The sequence below is a fragment of the Passer montanus genome, unplaced genomic scaffold, assembly GCF_014805655.1.
Source record: "Passer montanus isolate IOZ18808 unplaced genomic scaffold, ASM1480565v1 scaffold116, whole genome shotgun sequence".
Classification (NCBI taxonomy): domain Eukaryota; kingdom Metazoa; phylum Chordata; class Aves; order Passeriformes; family Passeridae; genus Passer; species Passer montanus.
The window spans coordinates 626,416-645,594 of NW_024358278.1; the positions used below are offsets into that span (position 1 = coordinate 626,416).

Consider the following 19,179-nt stretch of genomic DNA (forward strand, 5'->3'; position numbering starts at 1 on the left):
AGCGTGCTGGATGTGCTCCCTGCCTGATTAGCAGGCACCGAGCCCTGCTGGGCTCCAGGGAGCAGCCCAGCCCCGCAAATGGCTCCGGGGATTGTTGTTGGCACGTCCCGGGGACGGGAACAGAGGGTGCCAGGCGCTGGCTGCTCTCCTCTCTCCTGCTGAAAGCAGCTCTCAGCTGCTCCTGGCCACAGACTCATTACAGCAAAGAGGCAAGGCCAAGTGACAGCCCCACGGGGAGGCACAACCCATTTCCAACCCTTTTTTGTTCTTAATTCTGCTTTTCTGTAGCCAGCCAGCCTGGGGGGAAGCTGTTCAGAGAGCCCCAGGTGAGGTTCCCTGCTCCCTGAGCACAGCGGGGGAAAGGGAGGAATCCCACAAAGGATGGAATCCCACAAAGGGTTCCCTGGGTGTGGAAAGCTGCAGCTCAAAAATAACAATTAGCAGAGGATGGGAGTGGAGCCTCTCTCGGAGTGATGGCCTGGCTGGAGGGGTCAGAGGGGGTTGGGAATGAGGGAGGATGCACACAGGGCAATTTCCCCAGCCCCGGGGCAGGGGGGTCACGGCAGCTCCAGGCAGGGCAGTGCCACACAAACCTGGCATTAAAATTCCACCCAGGGAGCAGAACACACGTGGGCACTTAGTCACTTGTTTCTGCAGACTGCTGGGTGCCACCAGCCCAAAACCTGAGCCTTCCACTCACCTGGGAGGGCAAACAAGCACAAACACCTCATCCATGTGCTGGAGACACAGGGGGCTCCAGTCCTGCAGGAGGTGACGACAGGGTCACCCCAAAACTCCCAGTCCTGCAGGGATGGGGTGGGCAGGGGGAGGCTCACACGGGGCAGCCTCTGTGCCTGCAACAGGAAAAAACACAAACAAACCACTAAAAGCCGTGTAAAAACTAACGAAAAAGGGAAACGAGCAAAACAAAAGTAACAAAACCTGAAACACGCAAAGCAAAACAAAAACTGAAACAAGCAAAGCAAAACAAAACCCAAAACAAGCAAAACAAACCAAACAAAACCCAAACCCTTGCCACGGAGGCAGTTCTGCAGCACCCTGCCCCTCGCAGCCCTCCAGCACGGCACTCCAATATTTGATCTCTTTCCTGCCCCCGGGATTATGGATTAGGAGAAGGAAGGATCTGGAAGATTGTTTTCCTGTGTCCTTGCTAAGCTCCTCTCTCCCAAGCCCGATGCCCATATGGCCTGTTAATAACGCAGCACCGTGATTGAACAGAGTTTGCCTCCAGATAAATCCCAAAGTGAGATTGGCCGGGATAATGCTCCCTCAACAGTGGGGCCAAGCAGCAAACCAAACACAAATGGGGAAAGGTGGGAGAAAAATACCCTTATAGACTTCAAAAATAATAATAGCAATAATAATAGCAGTAGTAGTAGTAGCAGCAATAAGAATACTATTAATAATAATAGTTAAAAGCACAGGCAGCCTGAAAAAAAGATTTAAAAAATACAAGGTGCAGATAGGCAGTGGTGTCAGTTTGAGTTCCTGCTGGACGGGAAAAAAAGTCTTCCCTCACCTCAAATGGCAAGGGTAAGGAAATTTGCCTTTTTCCCCCCTTTTTTTGGGAATTGCATTCCAGGAGTGGAATATGAGGGATGGAGAGAGACCAGGGCAGCTTCATGAGGAAACAGCAAAGGAGCTGGCTGCCGATTGTGAATTTAAATTTTTTTAATTCTAATTTTTTTTCTAAGTTTTTTTCTTTTTTTAATTTTTTTTTTTTCAATTTAGAAATTTTTTTAATTTGCTGGTTTAAATTTATATTTATACACACACACACATGCACAGCACAGGTGTGTTTGCTAAGAGCACAGCTGCAGGTCACTGGAGCAGCCCTGCAGCCCCAGCCTGGGCTCCCAGGGATGCCAGGAGCTGCTCCCATCCCTCTGGAGCAGCCCTGCAGCTCCTGGTGCACATTTGCTGTATTGATTACACGGCAGCCCATGGCCAAGCTCCATTAGCCAGCCACAGAGAGGCTTAGATTTTGGCTAAGGATTAATTTAAGAGTTTTTATGCGATGCAGGCAAATCTGCTTTGGCTTTGCAAGGCTCTAGCATTGCCGGGTTGGGGGGAATTTGCTGCACCAAAATCCGCTTTTCCGCGCGCTCGGAGCGTGCACGGGAATGTTCTGAAGCGTAATTCTCCATGATCTGCCCCAGGCTGGCGTGCCCCTCTTCCCCCAGGTGCTGGGGGTTTTAACCTCCCAGTTCTGTCACTGCCCGTGGTTTCATTTATTGCTGTTTCCAACCTGGCAAAAAAGGATTCCCTGAGTTTTTTGTTGCTCTTTGGAAGTTCCTTCTAAAAGAAGAAATGGCAACGCTGATGGCCAGAGAGGGATGTTGCCCATGGGGTCCCACAGAGGATTTTCACCCCTGCTGACTCGTCAGATCTTACATTTATGGGATATTTTAACCTGCAGAACCAGAAGGGCTTTGATACAGAGACTGGTATTTCTGGCCAAAAACAACAATGGGATATTTTAAAAGTACCTGCAGTGTGAGCTTTCCTAGCCAATCATGTTATAACAACAAACCCACAGTGCTGAACTCCTTGTTTACCTCTGGAACTACTTTTATTTGTTCTATATCTTAGACTCTAAAACTCTAAACTTTCCTTTCCTTAGCTCAATGTATCTCTGCTTTAAACCACAAATCCACATCCTCCCTTCCAGCACCTCAGCTTGGGAGCCTTTTCCAGGGCCTCAGACCAAATCCTGGCTTTAATTCTCAGCTTTGGCTCACAGCCCCAAAGTTCTGAGAGTTCCCTGCATTTCAGCTTCCATCACAGGCCCAAAGTTCTGGGAGTTCCCTGCATTTCAGATCCCATCACAGGCCCAAAGTTCTGGGAGTTCCCTGCATTTCAGATTCTCCTGTATTTTTCTCTTTTGGAATGTGTTTGGAGATTGTTCCATTGGATTCTGCTGTGAGTTGTTTTCACTCATTGGCCAACCAGTGCCAGGCTGTGTCGGGGCTCTGGAGAGAGTCACGAGCTTCATTATTATCTTTTTAGCATTCTGTAAGTATCCTTTCTGTATTCTTTAGTATAGTATAGTGTTCTTTAATGTAATATAGTATCATAAATAATAAATCACCCTTCTGAGAACACGGAGTCTGATTCACCATTCCTCCCTGCCACGGGTCACCCTGCAAATACGACACCAGTGTGACAACACCAGTGTGACAACCCCGTTACCCTCCTGCCTCTGGGATCCCTGAGCTGCATCCCACAGCCACAGATCCTTTCCCCCATGCCCAGGGAGGAGCTGCAGACCCCCCCAGGAAGGGGAGGTGGGTTTTTCTCTACTCACAGCTCTGTTCCTCCTCCTGTCCGTGCTGAGCTTCCCCCTCTGCTCCCTAACCCCTGGGAAGGGTTGGCTTCTGGGAGGTGCCACTCTCCCCAAAAAGACAGCAGCATTCTCCTCGCAGCAAATGGTGTTTCCAGGGGGAAATTGCCTCCGGAACTGGGATTGAAGAGGGCTGAAGTGGACCCAGTGAGCTGCATTGTGCTCTGCCTCTGAAGATCGTGCTGGAAATTAATTCCAGTCCATACACTCACGGAGCAAGAGCCAGGAGAGCCAGGCTTTGGAAACTGTGAGGGCCTCCATCAAATCATTTATTCCTGCCAAATGCACAGAGCAACTTCATTAAGGTTAAAAAAAGGGGCCATCACATGCAATCAGGATCCCATTATTAAGAGAGAAACCCATTATTCCAGTGACCCTGCACCTTTCAGAAGACACAAAATTGTTTCTGCAGGCAGATGGGAAAGTAGCCTTTAATGAGTCACCTTTTGGCAGCAAAGAGTGAAACCTACCTGGATTTCAAGAATTCTGAAAGTTTTTTTTTTAATGTTTAAGGGAGTTTAAGACTTAGACAAGTCAGGGGTCTGAGGGACCCCCCTGCAGCTGCTCAGCACTGCTGCTTTGCTCCACTGATGCCTAAAGTTTTAGATGTTATTTTTTCCAGATTCTATATTGCATTAATATATAATTTTGAACTCCATATAAAGTGTCAGCAGTTCTCCTCTCAGCTCAGTCACACAAATCCTTTTCCAGCCCCAGAACCAAAGACACTGCTGCAGCTTCAGCCCCAAAAAAGTGTAAAAAATGGCAAATTGAGGAGAGCAAACTGGGAGGATGGGACTGCACAGCCTGGAGCTGGAATTGTACAGTGAACCCCAACATGAAAATGGATGAAAACTTATAAAAGTGTGAAAAATTAATGACTGGTTGTCCATTTTGTGACCATTTAGGTTCATCTTGGGTATAGCCTCTTGTGCTGCCCAAGGTGGATCCTTTGAAGCCATTTTAATGAATCCCTGCTTTATTATTTTAGCCGTGTCTAACTTCTGTTCCAAGCAGCCTCTCCAGGCATGAAGGAACTGCCCAGGTGTGTGCCCCAAACCCCTCGGAATGGGAAATGGAACTTTTAGCACACCTGGGCTGCTTCTGGCTCCAGTGAATGAAAACCAATCTGCCACCTCAGCTGACATGATCTCCCCTCCCTCTCGTGGGCACTTTTTTTGACAAGAGAATTACCTTGAGTTTGGGGAGAAGGGGAGGAAGCAGAATGAAGCTGGATGCAGTGCCCGGGATGCTCAGGCAGGCACAGGACTGTGAGTGAGAGGAGCACAGAGCCCTGCATCCCTGGGCAGCCCAAAGCAGTGCCCCAGGCTCAGCCCTGGCAGTGAATCCTCACCTTTGCAGCAGCTCCTAAAATCCATCTGTTCTTTGTGCTCTGCTTCCCAGCCTCTGGGCTCCCCTTCACGTTGTCTTTTACACTTTATCAGGCTGATAATTCAGCTTTATAAGAATCCCCTGGTATCAGGATTCGTTTTGTCGAGTCCCTTATCCACCGCGTGAGAGCAGACAGGCATTTTGTTGAAACAATAAATCCATTATGTCAACACAATTAATTCTGTTCTCCGCCTAAAACATCCTGCAGAGGAACAAAAGGCATTAACTTAATATCTTTATCTAGTTGACAAAAAGCAAATTAGTTCAGAGCCTTTGATGTGGCTGTGGTTTGCGCCAAGGAAAACCCTCCTTGCCCAAAATCCCATTTTATCAGCATTTTGTGAGGGGTCCAGCACTGGGAGATACCAAAATCCCATTTTATCAGCATTTTGTGAGGGGTCCAGCACTGGGGGATAAAACAGTGGGAAGGATTCCACTGATGGATGAGTGGGGCATTTTGTGAGGGGTCCAGCACTGGGAGATAAAACAGTGGGAAGGATTCCACTGATTGATGAGTGGAAAAAGATGTTTGCTTTTGCAAATAAACTTTAGGTTTGCTGATAAATGAACTTAGACGTTGAAAGATGAAAGAAACAATGGGGAAGAAAAACCCCTAAATTCCATAAGAATCAAAAATGAAGAGGGAGGGTTGAGCATTAGAAGGGAATTATTGGTATCAGGCATTCTGGGAAGTTTGTACCTCTCAAGTACTGCAGACAATGGGGAAAAAGAGAGGAAAGCAAAAGGCATTAACTTAATATCTTTATCTAGTTGACAAAAAGCAAATTAGTTCAGAGCCTTTGATGTGGCTGTGGTTTGCGCCAAGGAAAACCCTCCTTGCCCAAAATCCCATTTTATCAGCATTTTGTGAGGGGTCCAGCACTGGGGGATAAAACAGTGGGAAGGATTCCACTGATGGATGAGTGGGAAAAGATGTTTGCTTTTGCAAATAAACTTTAGGTTTGCTGATAAATGAACTTAGACATTGAAAGATGAAAGAAACAATGGGGAAGAAAAACCCCTAAATTCCATAAGAATCAAAAATGAAAAGGGAGGGTTGAGCATCAGAGGGGAATTATTGGTATCAGGCGTTCTGGGAAGTTTGTACCTCTCAAGTATTGCAGACAATGGGGGAAAAGAGAGGAAAATGCAGCTGGGAAATTGGGATAAAAAGGGAGGCTGCATCCTCCAAAAATTGGAGAGACCCCAGGGGAATGCCCCATGGCCTCTCTCTTTATTGGAATAAAGCAAAAGGATCCTCTGTCTCCTCTGTGGACATAAAGCTCTGCTGTTTGTGGATTATTTTCCCAGCAGGTTGGTTTCCCAGCAGTCAGGGCTGGGCTTCCCCTGCCCAAATTGAATTCCAAGGTCCTGCAGGGCACGGGGGGCTCCGGGCTCCTGAAGGAGCTCAGCTCTCCATGCCCTGGGAAAGGCTCTCCCCACATGGATGGGGCTTTTCCTGCAGCCAGAGGAAAGCAGGGGCTCAGGCTACACAGGATTTCTCTGGGGAATCACCCCAAATGCTCCCCTGCAGCCCTGAGCTGTGGGCTGCACCTGCACAGGGGGAGGAAAGCAATGCTCCTTCTTCTCCCCTGCTGGCTCCTGCTGAGTGCAGGGCTTGGCAAGGAGGGATCCTGGCTGAGCCTGGTCTGAGGTTCAGCACAGCTGAGCTCAGCCTCGGGGTGGCAGTGGGAGCCCTGCTGGGTTTCCCCCCTTCAGCACCAGGAGGGATCCTGGCTGAGCCTGGTCTGAGGTTCAGCACAGCTGAGCTCAGCCTCGGAGCCCTGCTGGGTTTCCCCCCTTCAGCTTCCCTCTGGGAGGGACCACAGCAGCTCCCCTTCTCCTCACTGTGGGAGTGGAGACCTCTGGTGAGGGAGACCAGGCTGTGAAGTGCAGAAATCTGGTAGCAGAACTAAGAGGTTAATTTCAAAAGGAAAAAAAAAAAAAAACAAACAAAAAAACACCACCAAACAAACAAAAAAAACCCCCCCCACACACAAAAAATCCCCAAACAAAACAAAAACAAACCCCCAAAAACCACACCAAACGAACAAAAAACCACAAAAAAAAACCCCCAAACCAAAACAACAACAACAAAAACACACACACACACACAAAACAAACACAAAAAAAGCCCCCAGGAATTAAAAAGGTGCTTACAATAAACATCCAAGGAAAAGTCTCCAGCTCTGCCCCATCCTGCCTCCTCCAGGCTTCTTCCCCAGCAGGTTTTCCCCGCACTGAAGGCAGCAGAGCAGCTCCAGGCAAGGCAGATGGAATGATTGTGAATTGTGTGGCCATCAATGGGCTCCTGATTAGTCCTTTCTCTCCCATTTGTGCCTAAGAAACACCCAGCTGTTTCTTTCCTTTTTTTACAAAGCCTTTCTCAGCCGTTTCCCCCGCTCTGCTGCTGCGTGGGGCTGGGCAGCGCTGAGCTGTGGGCACACAAGGAGCCAGGGGGGCTGTGAGCCCAGCAGAGCCCAGCAGTGTCCCTGGGCTTTCCCGGGATGCTGCAGGATCAGCTCCTGGGGTCAACTCCCTGCTGGTCAGGGGAGTGGATTGAGCCCTTTTCTGACCCAGAGATGGGGCAAACGAGAGGTGTTTGAAAAACTTTTACTCAGTTTTCAGTCTCACATGAAGGGTGAGACAATACACATGCTATAATTCACACCACCACAACCAAAACACAGCTGTTTCCTAATGCACTGTGAGCATTTCTTGCCCTATATCAGCTTCTGCTGAATTCTCAGACTTGGAGAGCTCTCCACAATCCAGTTCCCACACGGGCTGTCCAAAGCTCAGCTCCTGGTGGATGGTTCTGCCCTCCAGGGCTGCCTCGTTCCTCAGGGAGCTGCTGTCCCTGTAAATATATTTGCTGTGACAAATGCTATTTTTTGTGTGTTTGTGTGTGAGCTGGTTGTCTCAACACTCCCAAGGCACCAAATCCTCTTCTCACAGCCCCTTGGCACTGCCAGCCAGCCAGGCATGGCTTTATTCCTGGCCAGGGCTTCTGTGTGTGGCTGACAAAATCCTGGCCTCCACACGGATGCTGATACATAACTTTCCCACTTATTTAGACATTCTCAGCAAAAAAAAAAAAAAAAAGAAATTCCTGTTCATTGGTTCTGAATTACATCATTCTCTTTCATTAATTAGTATTCTCTCCTCTATTGGTTGTTATTTCTCACTCCTCATGCTAATTAGTGTGTGTTTTTAGTACCTTTTTCCTCCAAATTCCAAGACGTAGTGAGGGTTTTTTTAGCATCTTCTTTACCTTCTGCTTTCTGCAAGTGTCCTTGTGGTCTGTAAATTCTGTGTTCCAGGTGTCCAATCCATCTTCCTCTGCCAGGATTTGGAGCACATCAGAGTTAGTTCATCAAAAGTTAAAGTTTCAGTCATTCTGCCCAGCTCTCATCCCTCCAAAGTAGCTTATGACAACTTTGCTGAGAGTAACCTCAGAATAACACACAATTTATACATGTGTTGGTTATGATTAATTAAAGCAACAGTTTAAAAGGTAATTAAACCCATTACCTCCAATTCTTTGAAAGCTCCCTCGTTTCCAGCACGCTCAGACCTTGTGTCAGCTCAGGGCTCCAGAGGTGGCACAGCAGATCTCACCTTGAGAAATTCATTCTGCTGCTCAGAGACGGATCAAAGCCTAGAGGAAAATGGGAAAGGGGGCAAAAAAAAAGGGGGGGTGTCTTTTTTTACAATTTGTTTATCATTGGAAGGCAGACTGCTCAGGGGTGACATCTGACTGTGAAATCCATTGTCACACAGTCCCCAGCAGTCCCCTGAGGATCAGGGAGGGGTGTTCTCCTCTGTTTCTGGGGATCAGGGGGTTCTCCTCCTCTGCTCCTGTGCCCCTGCAGCTCACAGAGCCAGGGTGCCACCAGGAGCATGGACGTGGAACGGCCTCTGCCAGAGCAGGCAGGGAATTCCACAGGGTGCAGAGCTGCTGGGCACATCCAGCATTCCGTGGGGAATGGCAGGACACAAACACAGTCGTCACTTTGTCTGAGAGCACAACGTGTCCCCCCTGGGCTGAGCTGCACTGCCCCAGTTCCTCTGTGCCCACTGTTTTTTCTCTGCAAAAAATGGGGGAGTTAACCCCAGGACTGGCATACAGGAACTGGTGGCAGTGAAATCAGTGATTTCCCAAAGTGCCAAGCCAAACAAAATCCCCTACCACGCTGGAGAAAAGGTGGATTTGTTGGGATATATCTCACACAAACTACACCTCTCTCTGTGTTTTGCCTTTAGAGGAGAAAACGAAGCTGTTTGCCCCCTGCACATTCCAGCCCCAGGCAGGTGAGCACTTTTCCTTTCAGCAGGATAAATTTACCTGTGATGGCTGAGTGGGAAGAGCTTTCCCCAGCCACAGCAGGCAAACTGAGCCACCAGCACCCTTTGATTTGGATTTACTGCTGTTCCAATCGAGGCTGTCAGGGAAACTCTGAGCCTTGTGCCTTTTGTGTGCTCCCCACTCCTGCCTCGATGCTCAGACACCAGTTTTCACAGGAACTAATGCCAGACCTCCTCATCCCCTTAAATCCACTGCAGCTCCTGGGAGGGCCCTTCTGCTGTCACCAAAACAAGAGAGCCACCAGCAAAAATTGTTCTGGGGGGTTTCACCAGCCTGAGCACCGGGTGTGCACCTGCATCTCTCAGCGTTTCTGTGTGCTGTGCTAGCAGTCCCAAACTCGGCTGCATTTCATTGCACCAGCAAAGGCACCAAGTGACGCCGTCCCTTTGGCTCCGTGCAAACACACACAATGTCCACAACGTCCCCAGAGGTGCCATCAAAAGGCAAGGCTGGCTCTGGCTGCTGGGGGAGCCCCAGGAAGGAAATGCTCTGGCCAAACCTGACACCGCAGGGAGTGATGCAGCCTCAGCTTGGTGGAAGTGGCACTGCTACCTCCAAACAACCCCAGCTCCTCGTGAGACACAGAAAAGCCCTTTCCCTCCTGTGAAAGCTAAAAGAATAGTTAAATGTGGGGAGAGCCCTTCCTCATCCCTGTTTGATTTCCTTGCCTTCAGGACCAGAGAGCAGGAATCCATGAGGAAGTTTAATTGGTGCATTGTGCTTCCCCAGAAAAATCTGCTCCACACACCAGGTGTAACTGCTGTTATTGGTGGCAGGAGGGCTAAATATCCCAAATAAAACAGCCCTAACTCCCCCACAACTGAATAGAACTGCCATTTCATTTTACCTTCAACAACAGCTCTTTCTCTGTTCTTTTACACAGGAGACAGGCAAAGAAGGGTCATTTAAAAATCTCTTCATTACCAGCTGCTCGTTTTCTCATGTCTCCTGAGGGTTAGAGGGAGCAGAGTGTTGGGTTTTCTTATCTTTTCAAGTAACTTTCTTTTAATCTCCTTTTCCTGGAGCATTCCAGTGTATAATTCAGCTAATAGAGTCTGGTATTGCAGTGACCTCGAAGAGAGCTGATGCTCTCCCTCTGCTCGAGGCTTTTAATTTCATATTGGAGATCTGAAGGGCTTTTTTAGTGGGGACAGAGCGGATTTAAGTGCATTTCCACCCAAGCTTTGTTCCACCTCCAGCACTGAGCTCACTCCCAGCCTCACCACCCCCAGACAACCACGGAGCTCCTCGGCTCTCTAATGCCCCTTGAGGAGTTAATTGGAGGGGTTTCATCTCTGCTGAGATGAAGAGAAGCCGAACCCATCCCTGGAAATGACTTTCCCTAATGGAATGACGCTCAAAGCCAGCGGAGGGATGGCATGGGAGGGTTCCGCAGCGCCAGCAAAGCGGGGGATGCCGCTGAGCACCGCCTGCCAGTCACTCTGTTCCTGGGTTTCCTTGAGAGAGGAAAGCTCTCGGATTCCCGAGCAGCCGGGAGCGATCTGCGGGGCGAGGGGGACGCCCGGCGGCCGCGGCTGGAACGGAGCGGGAGCGGCGGAGAATCCCGGATTTACCTGGGACAGGGAGAGCAGCACAGCAGCCAGCGGGAGCGGCGGAGAATCCCGGATTTACCCGGGACAGGGACAGGGAGAGCAGCACAGCAGCCAGCGGGAGTGGACACTCCGTCCTGGCAGCCAGCATGGGAATGGTCACTGGTGTTCTGGCAGGGAACATGGGAATGGTCACTCTGGTCCTGGCAGTGGCCATGGCAGTGGTCAGTCCTGTCACGGGCACAGCAAGGACCTTGCCAGCCCAGCAGGAACCACCGGGATCACTCAGGAATGCCGGGGTGCTGTGCTGTGGGTGTCAGCTCTGATGAGCGAGGAAAAGCCTTCAGCACGACTGGGGGGAGCACACAGGGCTGCCTAACCCTAATCCTTACACTAACCCTTATCCTAACCCAATCCAAACCCTTACCCTAACCCCAATCCTAACCCCAACCCCAGGCTCCCATGGAGGAAATTTAAGGAGCAACAATTCCTGCTGTACCAACCCAGAAGGCAGCAGAGCGGGTTTTTTTCCAGGAACTGAAGGAAAAAGCTGCTGGAAGCAGAGCTGGGCACTTGGGTTTAAAAGGCAGCGCCAGAGGCTCCTGGGCCCTGGGCACAGCTGATCCAGAACAGCCCGTGTCCCTCTCTGGGGCTCCTCCATCTCCCCAGCACTGAGGCCATGGGCAAAATGCCCTCTCCTGCCACACTCTGAGCACCCCAGGCATCGACTCAGAGCCTGCCCTCCACCCATGGACATATTTAACATTCCATTCGCACCTCTCTGCAGCTTTATGGATCCGAGTTTCTGCCTTTGATCCGTTTCCTGCAACGTTAATTAATTTCAAGCCCTCCTTATTTTTCAACGTGGTATTTCTAATTGTTTCCTTGGGTTAGCTGTTTTGTTTCAGTGTTTTCCCCAGCAGCAGCCCCCTTGGCTGCTGGACCAAGGTGGGGTGGCAGAGGGGTCATGCACACCCTGCCAGCCGGGGATCTGGCACAGCTCTGGCACAGCTCTGGCACAGGGCACACCCGGGTCTGGCCTGGCACAGGAACAAGGTACTGCTGCTCACCTCTCCAAACTGCACAGGGAATTACCTGCGGGAGGATTTTCCCTCTGTGCTCCTCTGTTCCTGGCTGGTGGCAGCACAGCTCTAAAGCCAAAGCGTTCCAGCTGTGGAGCTGGCATGCCCGTGTCACTTGTCACCACTCGTGGGCTGCTTTCCTCTTGAGGTCCTCACTCTGTCTTCTTCTCACCATCTCCCCGACTTCCTGAGGAGTGTGGATTAGCCTGGTGGCCTTACAAGCCAAAAATAACCCTGGCTGAGGCAGCAAGCACTGCATTGCTGCAAGGCACGCTGTAGGCAGTGCTGCACACACCCCGGCCCATTTTAACCATTGTGTCACTTTTGTCATCCCCCAGAGTGCCATCCCAGCTCCATCTGTGGGTGCCCGTGCTCTCCCATGCTGTGCCAACCCCCAGCACACTCCCCGAGTGTGGGCCAAACCCAGCTCCCCAGAGGGAGAGGGACTGGCCAAGGAACTGGCCACGGACAGACTGGGGAGCTCCTCCAATGCAGTGGGAATTCTTCTGGAATTTGCTGCTTTTTATCTCATTTTTTGAAACACTCACTTGAAGGATCCTTGTGACCAGCCTGGAAAAGCAGCAGGAATGGCTGGGTATGGGTGCCATAAGTGAAATGTGTGCTGTCCCCTCACCAAAACACGAGCAGAGCCTTACCTGAGGGCTCCTTCCCAAGGTGGATAAGCAGCAGGAATGGTTATGGGTGCCATAAGGGAAATGTGTGCTGTCCCCTCACCAAACCCTTACCTGAGGGCTCCTTCCCGAGGTGGAAAAGCAGCAGGAATGGCTGGATATGGGTGCCATAAGTGAAATGTGTGCTGTCCCCTCACCACAACCTTACCTGAGGGCTCCTTCCCGAGCTGCCCCAGGTGGGAATGCAGGACCTCCTCCCTGGATCACCCTTCCCACCTCAGAGCCCTCCTGTGACAGGCTCCACACCACCTGTGGCCTCCATGCACCACTCTCTGCAGTTTTTTGTTTTGTTTTTTTTTCTTTTTCCTCCAGTATTTTATTTCCGACAGGCATTTACAACGTTCCATTCATAGAACTAAAAACATAAAAATAGACCTTCTTTCAGCTTATAAAAGAAATATATAAGAACCTTTGACATAGACATGTCATGACGTTATGTACAAGAGCCACGGTACCTTCCCAGTACCAGCCTTCCAGAACGTGAGTGCTGACTGCATGCTCTGGGAGCAGCCCAGGACACCGACAGGGGATGGTACAAAAACAACCATGAGGTCATACAAAGGGGGTAGAAACTCCTCTAAAGCTCTTACGAAAAGAAACCAGGAGATAGCAAAAAAGTTACTAGAGAAAGCTTTCGTAAGTATAGTGCACCAGAAACCAGGGGAGGGGAGGGTGCCAGCTGGGACACACAGACAGTGATGGATGTTTTGGGGGAAGGGGATAATTTTTGTTATGCTTTAAAATATAGTCAGAGTGGATTTTATAAAATATAATCCTAAGGCTATTATAAAATTTCAGGTTCTCAAAGTACCCAGTGATGTGTCAAACATCAATAGATACCAGCAAAACGAAACAAAATTTCATATAATCTTCCTTTTTTTTTTTTTTCCTATAGGTGAGACTGCAATGGGGAAAGCTATATAAATCCTTTAAAAAAAAGTGCTATTTTGTGTTTCGTATCTGGAAGTCTACTTAAAAACCACGAGATTTTAGTCACATTTTACCCTGTTTTAGATGTTTAAATAAAAGATTTAAAATGTTAAAGAAGTTTACCTGTGTAGAACTTTTTTCATCCTCTATTGCAGTGGAAAAGCTTTTATAAAGGAATTAAAATACACTAGTTTCACCCATGGTAGCAGAGTGGGTGAGGTCAGTTTTTTGGCCATGAATTCCCTGTCCCCTAAGCCCAAACTCTGCCAGAGAGAGAGGGGCAAAGGGATCTGTGGCTCCAGCAAGAGCACACCAGAGATCCCTTTGCTCCACTGCAATTCAGTCATGTCATTTTATTTATTATTCTTTTTATTAGCTAACTAAACTCCAGTCTCAAACCTATACAATAAACCTTTTCCTGAAGAAAGTTATACCTAAATAAGAGTTTCCAGTTCATATTTTAATATAAAACCACCGTTCCTAACCCTCTGCAAAAAGCTAGCCTCGTATCCTAGACGTGGAGCTACCCTAAATCTCTTACCCCTTTGTGCCCCTGCATCTCAGGTAAAATACAAAAAAATATTTCTTCAAGTGTTAAATTTGGATCTCTTTCAAGAGAGTTTGGCATCTTTACAAGAGTATGTAAAACTAGAGCTTCCAACATCGACATTAAATTAGACCAGCCACAGACCAAGAGGACTGAACACGACATAAATCCCAAACCTTTCCTCACACGTTCCTAAAATACATGGATATTCTCTTACATGTAGAGAGGGAAAGGGAGTCAGAATACTGCGACTGTACAGGTTAAAAAGGCAGATTCCTCGTGAAGGAGATGAGCCTACGACCGCCGGCTCTCACGGCCACCGCCCCCTCTGTCCTCGCGCTCCTGCCGGAGCCCATTCGCCGCACAGAGCTCAGGACACCCAGAGCAATTTGTTTTCCAGTGATTACCTTCTCCCCATGCTCAATTCCAGCCCCTGATTGTTTTAGAATAAATAAAATAGTGTGAAAGCCCTTGGTTAACGCAAGGCAGGACCTCGAGCTCGTTTCGTTCCCGGTTTTTGAGCGTTTGACAGTTGCCCGAAGCGTGGCCGCATGGCTTGGGACTGGCGGAGCTGCCGCGACGGCGTGTGCAAGTGTGCAATCCGCGGGGTCATGGGAGGGACCGAGGGCTTCGGGGACACCCGCAGCGCCGCCTCAGAGCTCGGTGTTGAGCTTCCTGCCGGGCACAAAGTCCTCGCGCCGCACCCAGATCACCTCCTCGCCGTGGGCCTCGGCGGCGCCGTTGATGGCGGGCAGGGCCGCCTGCTTCCTCAGCTGGGCCATCCTGGCGGCGTGCGCGTCGCCGGGCGGGCAGGGCCGCTCGGGCCGCCGGCCGCCCGCCAGGGACGCGGCCTGCAGCCGCTCCCGCAGCTCGCGCTGCGCCCCGCGCGCCGCCTCGCAGAAGTCGTCGTCGTCGCTCAGGATGTCGGTCTCCTTGATGTCCTCCTGCTCCTCGTACTGCGCCAGGTCGAACTGCTCCTCGACCCAGCGGTCAGTGTCCCCTCCCTGCGCGGGCTCTTTCTCGGGGCTGCTGCCGTGGACGGCCTCCGAGTCAATGGTAAACCTGTTTCGGGCCAGCCGCCGCCTCCTCCTCCCCAGAGACTTGCTCGGGGCTGACACTGCACACACAAAGATAAAACCCCACAGGTGTTTTACACACACACGGCACAACTCTGGGATAAAGCTAAGTCCTGTCTGGCACGCCGGGCACCGGGCGGGCAGGGCCTGGTCATTCCCATCTCCCAGGGGCCATGGATCCTCAGCTCCTCGGCATGAGGCCTCTGAGGCCACACAAGGAGTTCCTGCTGCTCAGATCCACCGTGCCACAGATCACGGCTCTGGATCCACCGTGCCACAGATCACGGCTCTGGATCCACCGTGCCACAGATCATGGCCCTCAACTGCTCCTCCTGAGCACCGGGCACCACCAAGGGCACCTGCTCAGCTCAGCTTCTCACTCGCAGCCCCTGCTGCCAGCACACCACAAAATCCAGCAGCTTCACACCTTGCAGAGGGACATCTGGGCTCAGAGCAGCTTTCCTACAGCTTCCCCAGGGGCTAGCTCAGTGCTGAAGATGCTGTGTTATTTACAGGGAATTACATTCCCTGACCAAGCTCTGCTACTCCCTTCCTCATTTCCTCCTTACTGGGCAAGGACAAAAACAATCCCCCAACCCAGAAGAGCTGTCAGAAGTTCCATGCTCAGCATCTACTCAGCAACTGGCCCCTTAGCAAATTCCCATCCTCTGTGTCAGAACATCTTCCCAAGCAGGGGCAAATCCTGCGGGCACCACGGTGCCTCAGGGGCACACACAGAGCTCCGAGGTTGGAGTTAGTTCCCTGCACTGAACAGCACCTCAGCACTGCAGGATGAGTTTATCCAGCTCTGCCTGGGGTTGAGGTCACATTTCAACATCCCTGAGCCTCACAAGGTGCATTAATTGCAATTGCTTAACTGTAGGAACAGGTCTGGACTGCAAGGTGGGATTTTAATCCCTGCAGAATTCATCACGCAAATGCCCCACGGAGCCAAACCAAAAGGAGGTCTGGCATCTCCAGCAGCACCCGAGTGAGAAGCTGGGCTCAGCTGGTGCTGGGCTGGCCTGCCCTGGTCAGAGGAGCAGCACAAAGCCTGGCTGTCTACAGTGCTGGATCTACTGAGCAGAACAAGAAATACACAACAGACCAGAACAAAACACGCAGCGGTGCCGTGTACTCTGGGGTTGGAAGCAAATGTTTCTTCCCTCCAGCATCTAGAGGTCTGAAAATGAAAACCTGCTTTTCCCTGAAGTCAACTGCAAAGGAAAATCCATGGTTTAGGACAGGCCATTACAAAAATAGGAGTACCAAGTGCATGCTTCTCCAAATGTGGGAAGGAGGAGCACGTGCCCTTTAGCAGTTGAGCTGGAAAGGCTCAGGTGGAGGACACCCACAGCTGCCCCTTCAAACCAAGCTCAGGGGAGCCATTTTTCCTTGTGCATTTTAGTTCCAAAGTGCTCGGGTTCCCTCAAAATTCTGTACATGCTTTTAAGGATCACACAGCTTCTGCTCTGTTCAGCTGAGCCCCAGGTCAGAGTCAGAGTGCACAGCCAGGAATCCCATCTCCCTTCCAGGCCACAAGCACTGCTCTGGAGCTGAGCCTCGAGTGCAAAGCAAGGTAAATAGAGGCAATTTAAGGCTCTCAGGGAAGTGAAGCATGGAAAACCAGCAGTTTTTACACACACAGGAGAGAATGCTAATCCTATATACAAGTGACAGACACCACCGTGTGTCCTACAGTGCTGCCGGGGTTACTGGGATCTTGAAAGTCTGCAGCCCTACAGTACCTGCCCTGTTCATGGCTGGCCTTGCACCTTTTAGAGCACACAATCTTTTTCCACCAAAAGGAACATATTGCTGGGAGGAGGGCAAACTTTCGGTTTTAAGGAGCTGTCTTCTGTGTTTGTCCCGCAGGATGGAGTGCACTGCCTTCAGAAAGTCCTTCCTGTGCTCTGGAGAGCTGAAAAAGAGGTGGGAATACAAAAGGCAGAGTTACCCCTTGGGAACTGCTAAAAGCTGGCTGTAAATGAGGCAAATAATGGCCAGTTCTGTGATTTAAGACAGTGCAAACTGACTGGCAGGCGCTGCCCCGAAGAACACTGCCCTGAACTCAGTATGTTCAAAGCAAACCTAAATCCATGGTCGCTGCAGTGGGCATCCAAGGAAACCAACACCCAGGTCGTTAATAAAACATTGAGCCTTTCAGCCCTCTCGAGGTTTCCTTTCCCTGCAGTGCCACCCACACTGGCTGTGGGCAGCACACATCCAGTGACCTGTGGGGCTCAGTCCAGCTGTCCTGCAAACACACCCCACAGCTGCACAGCTCCTGCAACTCTTCCTAGAAGCAGGAACTGGCTTGACACCAGCTCTGCTGGATACTCATGAACGTGTGTTCCAAGTTCTTCCTTGAACCCTAAAACCACCACCACCACAACAATGGATGTTCATTTAGGTGCAGAGGCTGGGACCTGGTGCCATGAAAGGAACCAGATGAACACAACACCTGCCATTGCTGCAGTTTAACTGGAGAATTGCAATAAGGCTTTTCCCTTAAAGGTGCAAAGCTGATCAAGTTATTTTCAGAGGCTGTACAAAATTCTACCTCCCAGAAGTTGGGTTTGAACACCCTCTCCCTGCTCTCCCTAACTGGCTGCTCCCAGATTGCCTCGAAGGACACACACAGGCAAGCAGGGGTGCAGAGATGCAGCTGTGAAGGAAAACAGAGAACAGGGAATGCCACTTACCTACAGCAGAGGTGAAATGTCCTTTCTGGCCTGCCCTCAGACTCAGATTTGACGTGGACAATCTCGCACACAGAATTGGTCTCTGCATCTGGAGGGAAACCAAGCAGGACTTGATGTCTGCCTTCACAGGCAACTGCAAAGCATTTACTGCAGCTGCATTTAGTGCCCAGTGAGGGTGCCCAGGGCACACTGCAGGGCTGGCAGACCCGGGTTTGGGACATTACCTGCGCTGGCCAGGGCCCGCACCTGCAGCGCTTCCAAAGGGATCATGTGGCGGAACCGGAACGGATCCCAGTCTTCATAAATCGAGGCTCTGTGGGATCCTCCCTGCAAGGATTTCAAGCACTGTCAGGAAAGGAGACGCCCTGGGGCAGGCAGACAGTCCTGTGCCCTGTGCTGAGGGCTCCCAGCTACAGACCTGCTGCAATCCTGCTTTTCCCACCTCATATCTCCCTCTGGGAATGGATGTGACAAGCGTAGCAACAAAGGATAAAGCAATGCCTGCTGTGCCCACCCAGCTCCTCACACACCAGGGACCACACATGCCAGAGCACATTCCAGTTCCATGACTTTGTGGGAAGCAGAACTCCATCACAGCCCCAGAAATGCACGCAGCATCACCCAAACAGTCCCTGCACACTTACCAGTTTCTTCTTCTGCTTGGAACCATCCTTGTACACGAGGACCACGGCAGTTTTGAACACTGGAGGAGAAAGTTAGAGACAAAAGCTATGGAGTCACAGAATCCCAGAATTCCAGGACAGCTAGGGTTGGAAGGAACCTCTGGAGATCACCCAGTCCAACCCCCCCACAAAGACAGGGTCACCCGGAGCGGGTGACACAGGAATTTGGGGTTTTGGGGATGTCTCCAGAGATGGAGACTCCAGGCCCTCCCTGGGCAGCTGTTCCAGGGCTCTGCCCCCTCCATGGACAGAAGTTCTTCCTCAGGCTGAGGTGGAACTCGTTGTGTTTCAGTTCATGGCCACTGCTGCTCATCCTGGCACTGGCACCACTGAGCAGTGTGGGACCATCCTGTGACAGCCCTGGGGGTATTTGTGTGCATTGATGGGTATTTGTGTGGGTTGATGGGATATTTGTGTGCATTGATGGGATATTTTTATGGATTGATGGGGTATTTGTGTGCATTGATGGGGTATTTGTGTGCATTGTGTGTGCATTGATGGGGTATTTGTGTGGATTGATTGGTGAGATATTTATGTGCATTGACAGATCCCCTCCCAGCTTTTCCCTGCCAAGAGGGACCAGGGGGTATTTGTGTGCATTGATGGGGTATTTGTGTGAATTTATGGGATATTTGTGTGGGTTGATGGGGTGTTTGTGTGAGTTAATGGGACATTTGTGTGAATTTATGCGATATTTGTGTGCATTGACAGACCCCCTCCCAGCTTTTCCCTGCCAAGAGGGACCAGGCCCAGCTCCCACAGCCTGTCCTCCAGAGCATCCATAACTGC

The 19,179-nt window shown here is 50.5% G+C and overlaps 1 protein-coding gene across 10 annotated transcripts in view; it reads right to left on the reverse strand.

The window, feature by feature from the left end:
* Nucleotides 1-12,749: 12,749 nt before the first annotated feature.
* Nucleotides 12,750-19,179, reverse strand: part of TIAM1 (TIAM Rac1 associated GEF 1) — a 150,959-nt gene continuing 144,529 nt past the window's right edge. For all 10 annotated transcript variants that reach the window (XM_039697027.1, XM_039697030.1, XM_039697029.1 and 7 more), the window contains 5 exons: nt 18,352-18,410; nt 17,932-18,034; nt 17,708-17,795; nt 16,751-16,923; nt 12,750-15,043 (listed from right to left, as the gene is read on the reverse strand). In XM_039697027.1, the coding sequence (XP_039552961.1) occupies nt 14,580-15,043; nt 16,751-16,923; nt 17,708-17,795; nt 17,932-18,034; nt 18,352-18,410 (887 nt within the window). In that variant the 3' untranslated portion in view covers nt 12,750-14,579. The remainder of the gene's footprint in view (nt 15,044-16,750; nt 16,924-17,707; nt 17,796-17,931; nt 18,035-18,351; nt 18,411-19,179) is intronic.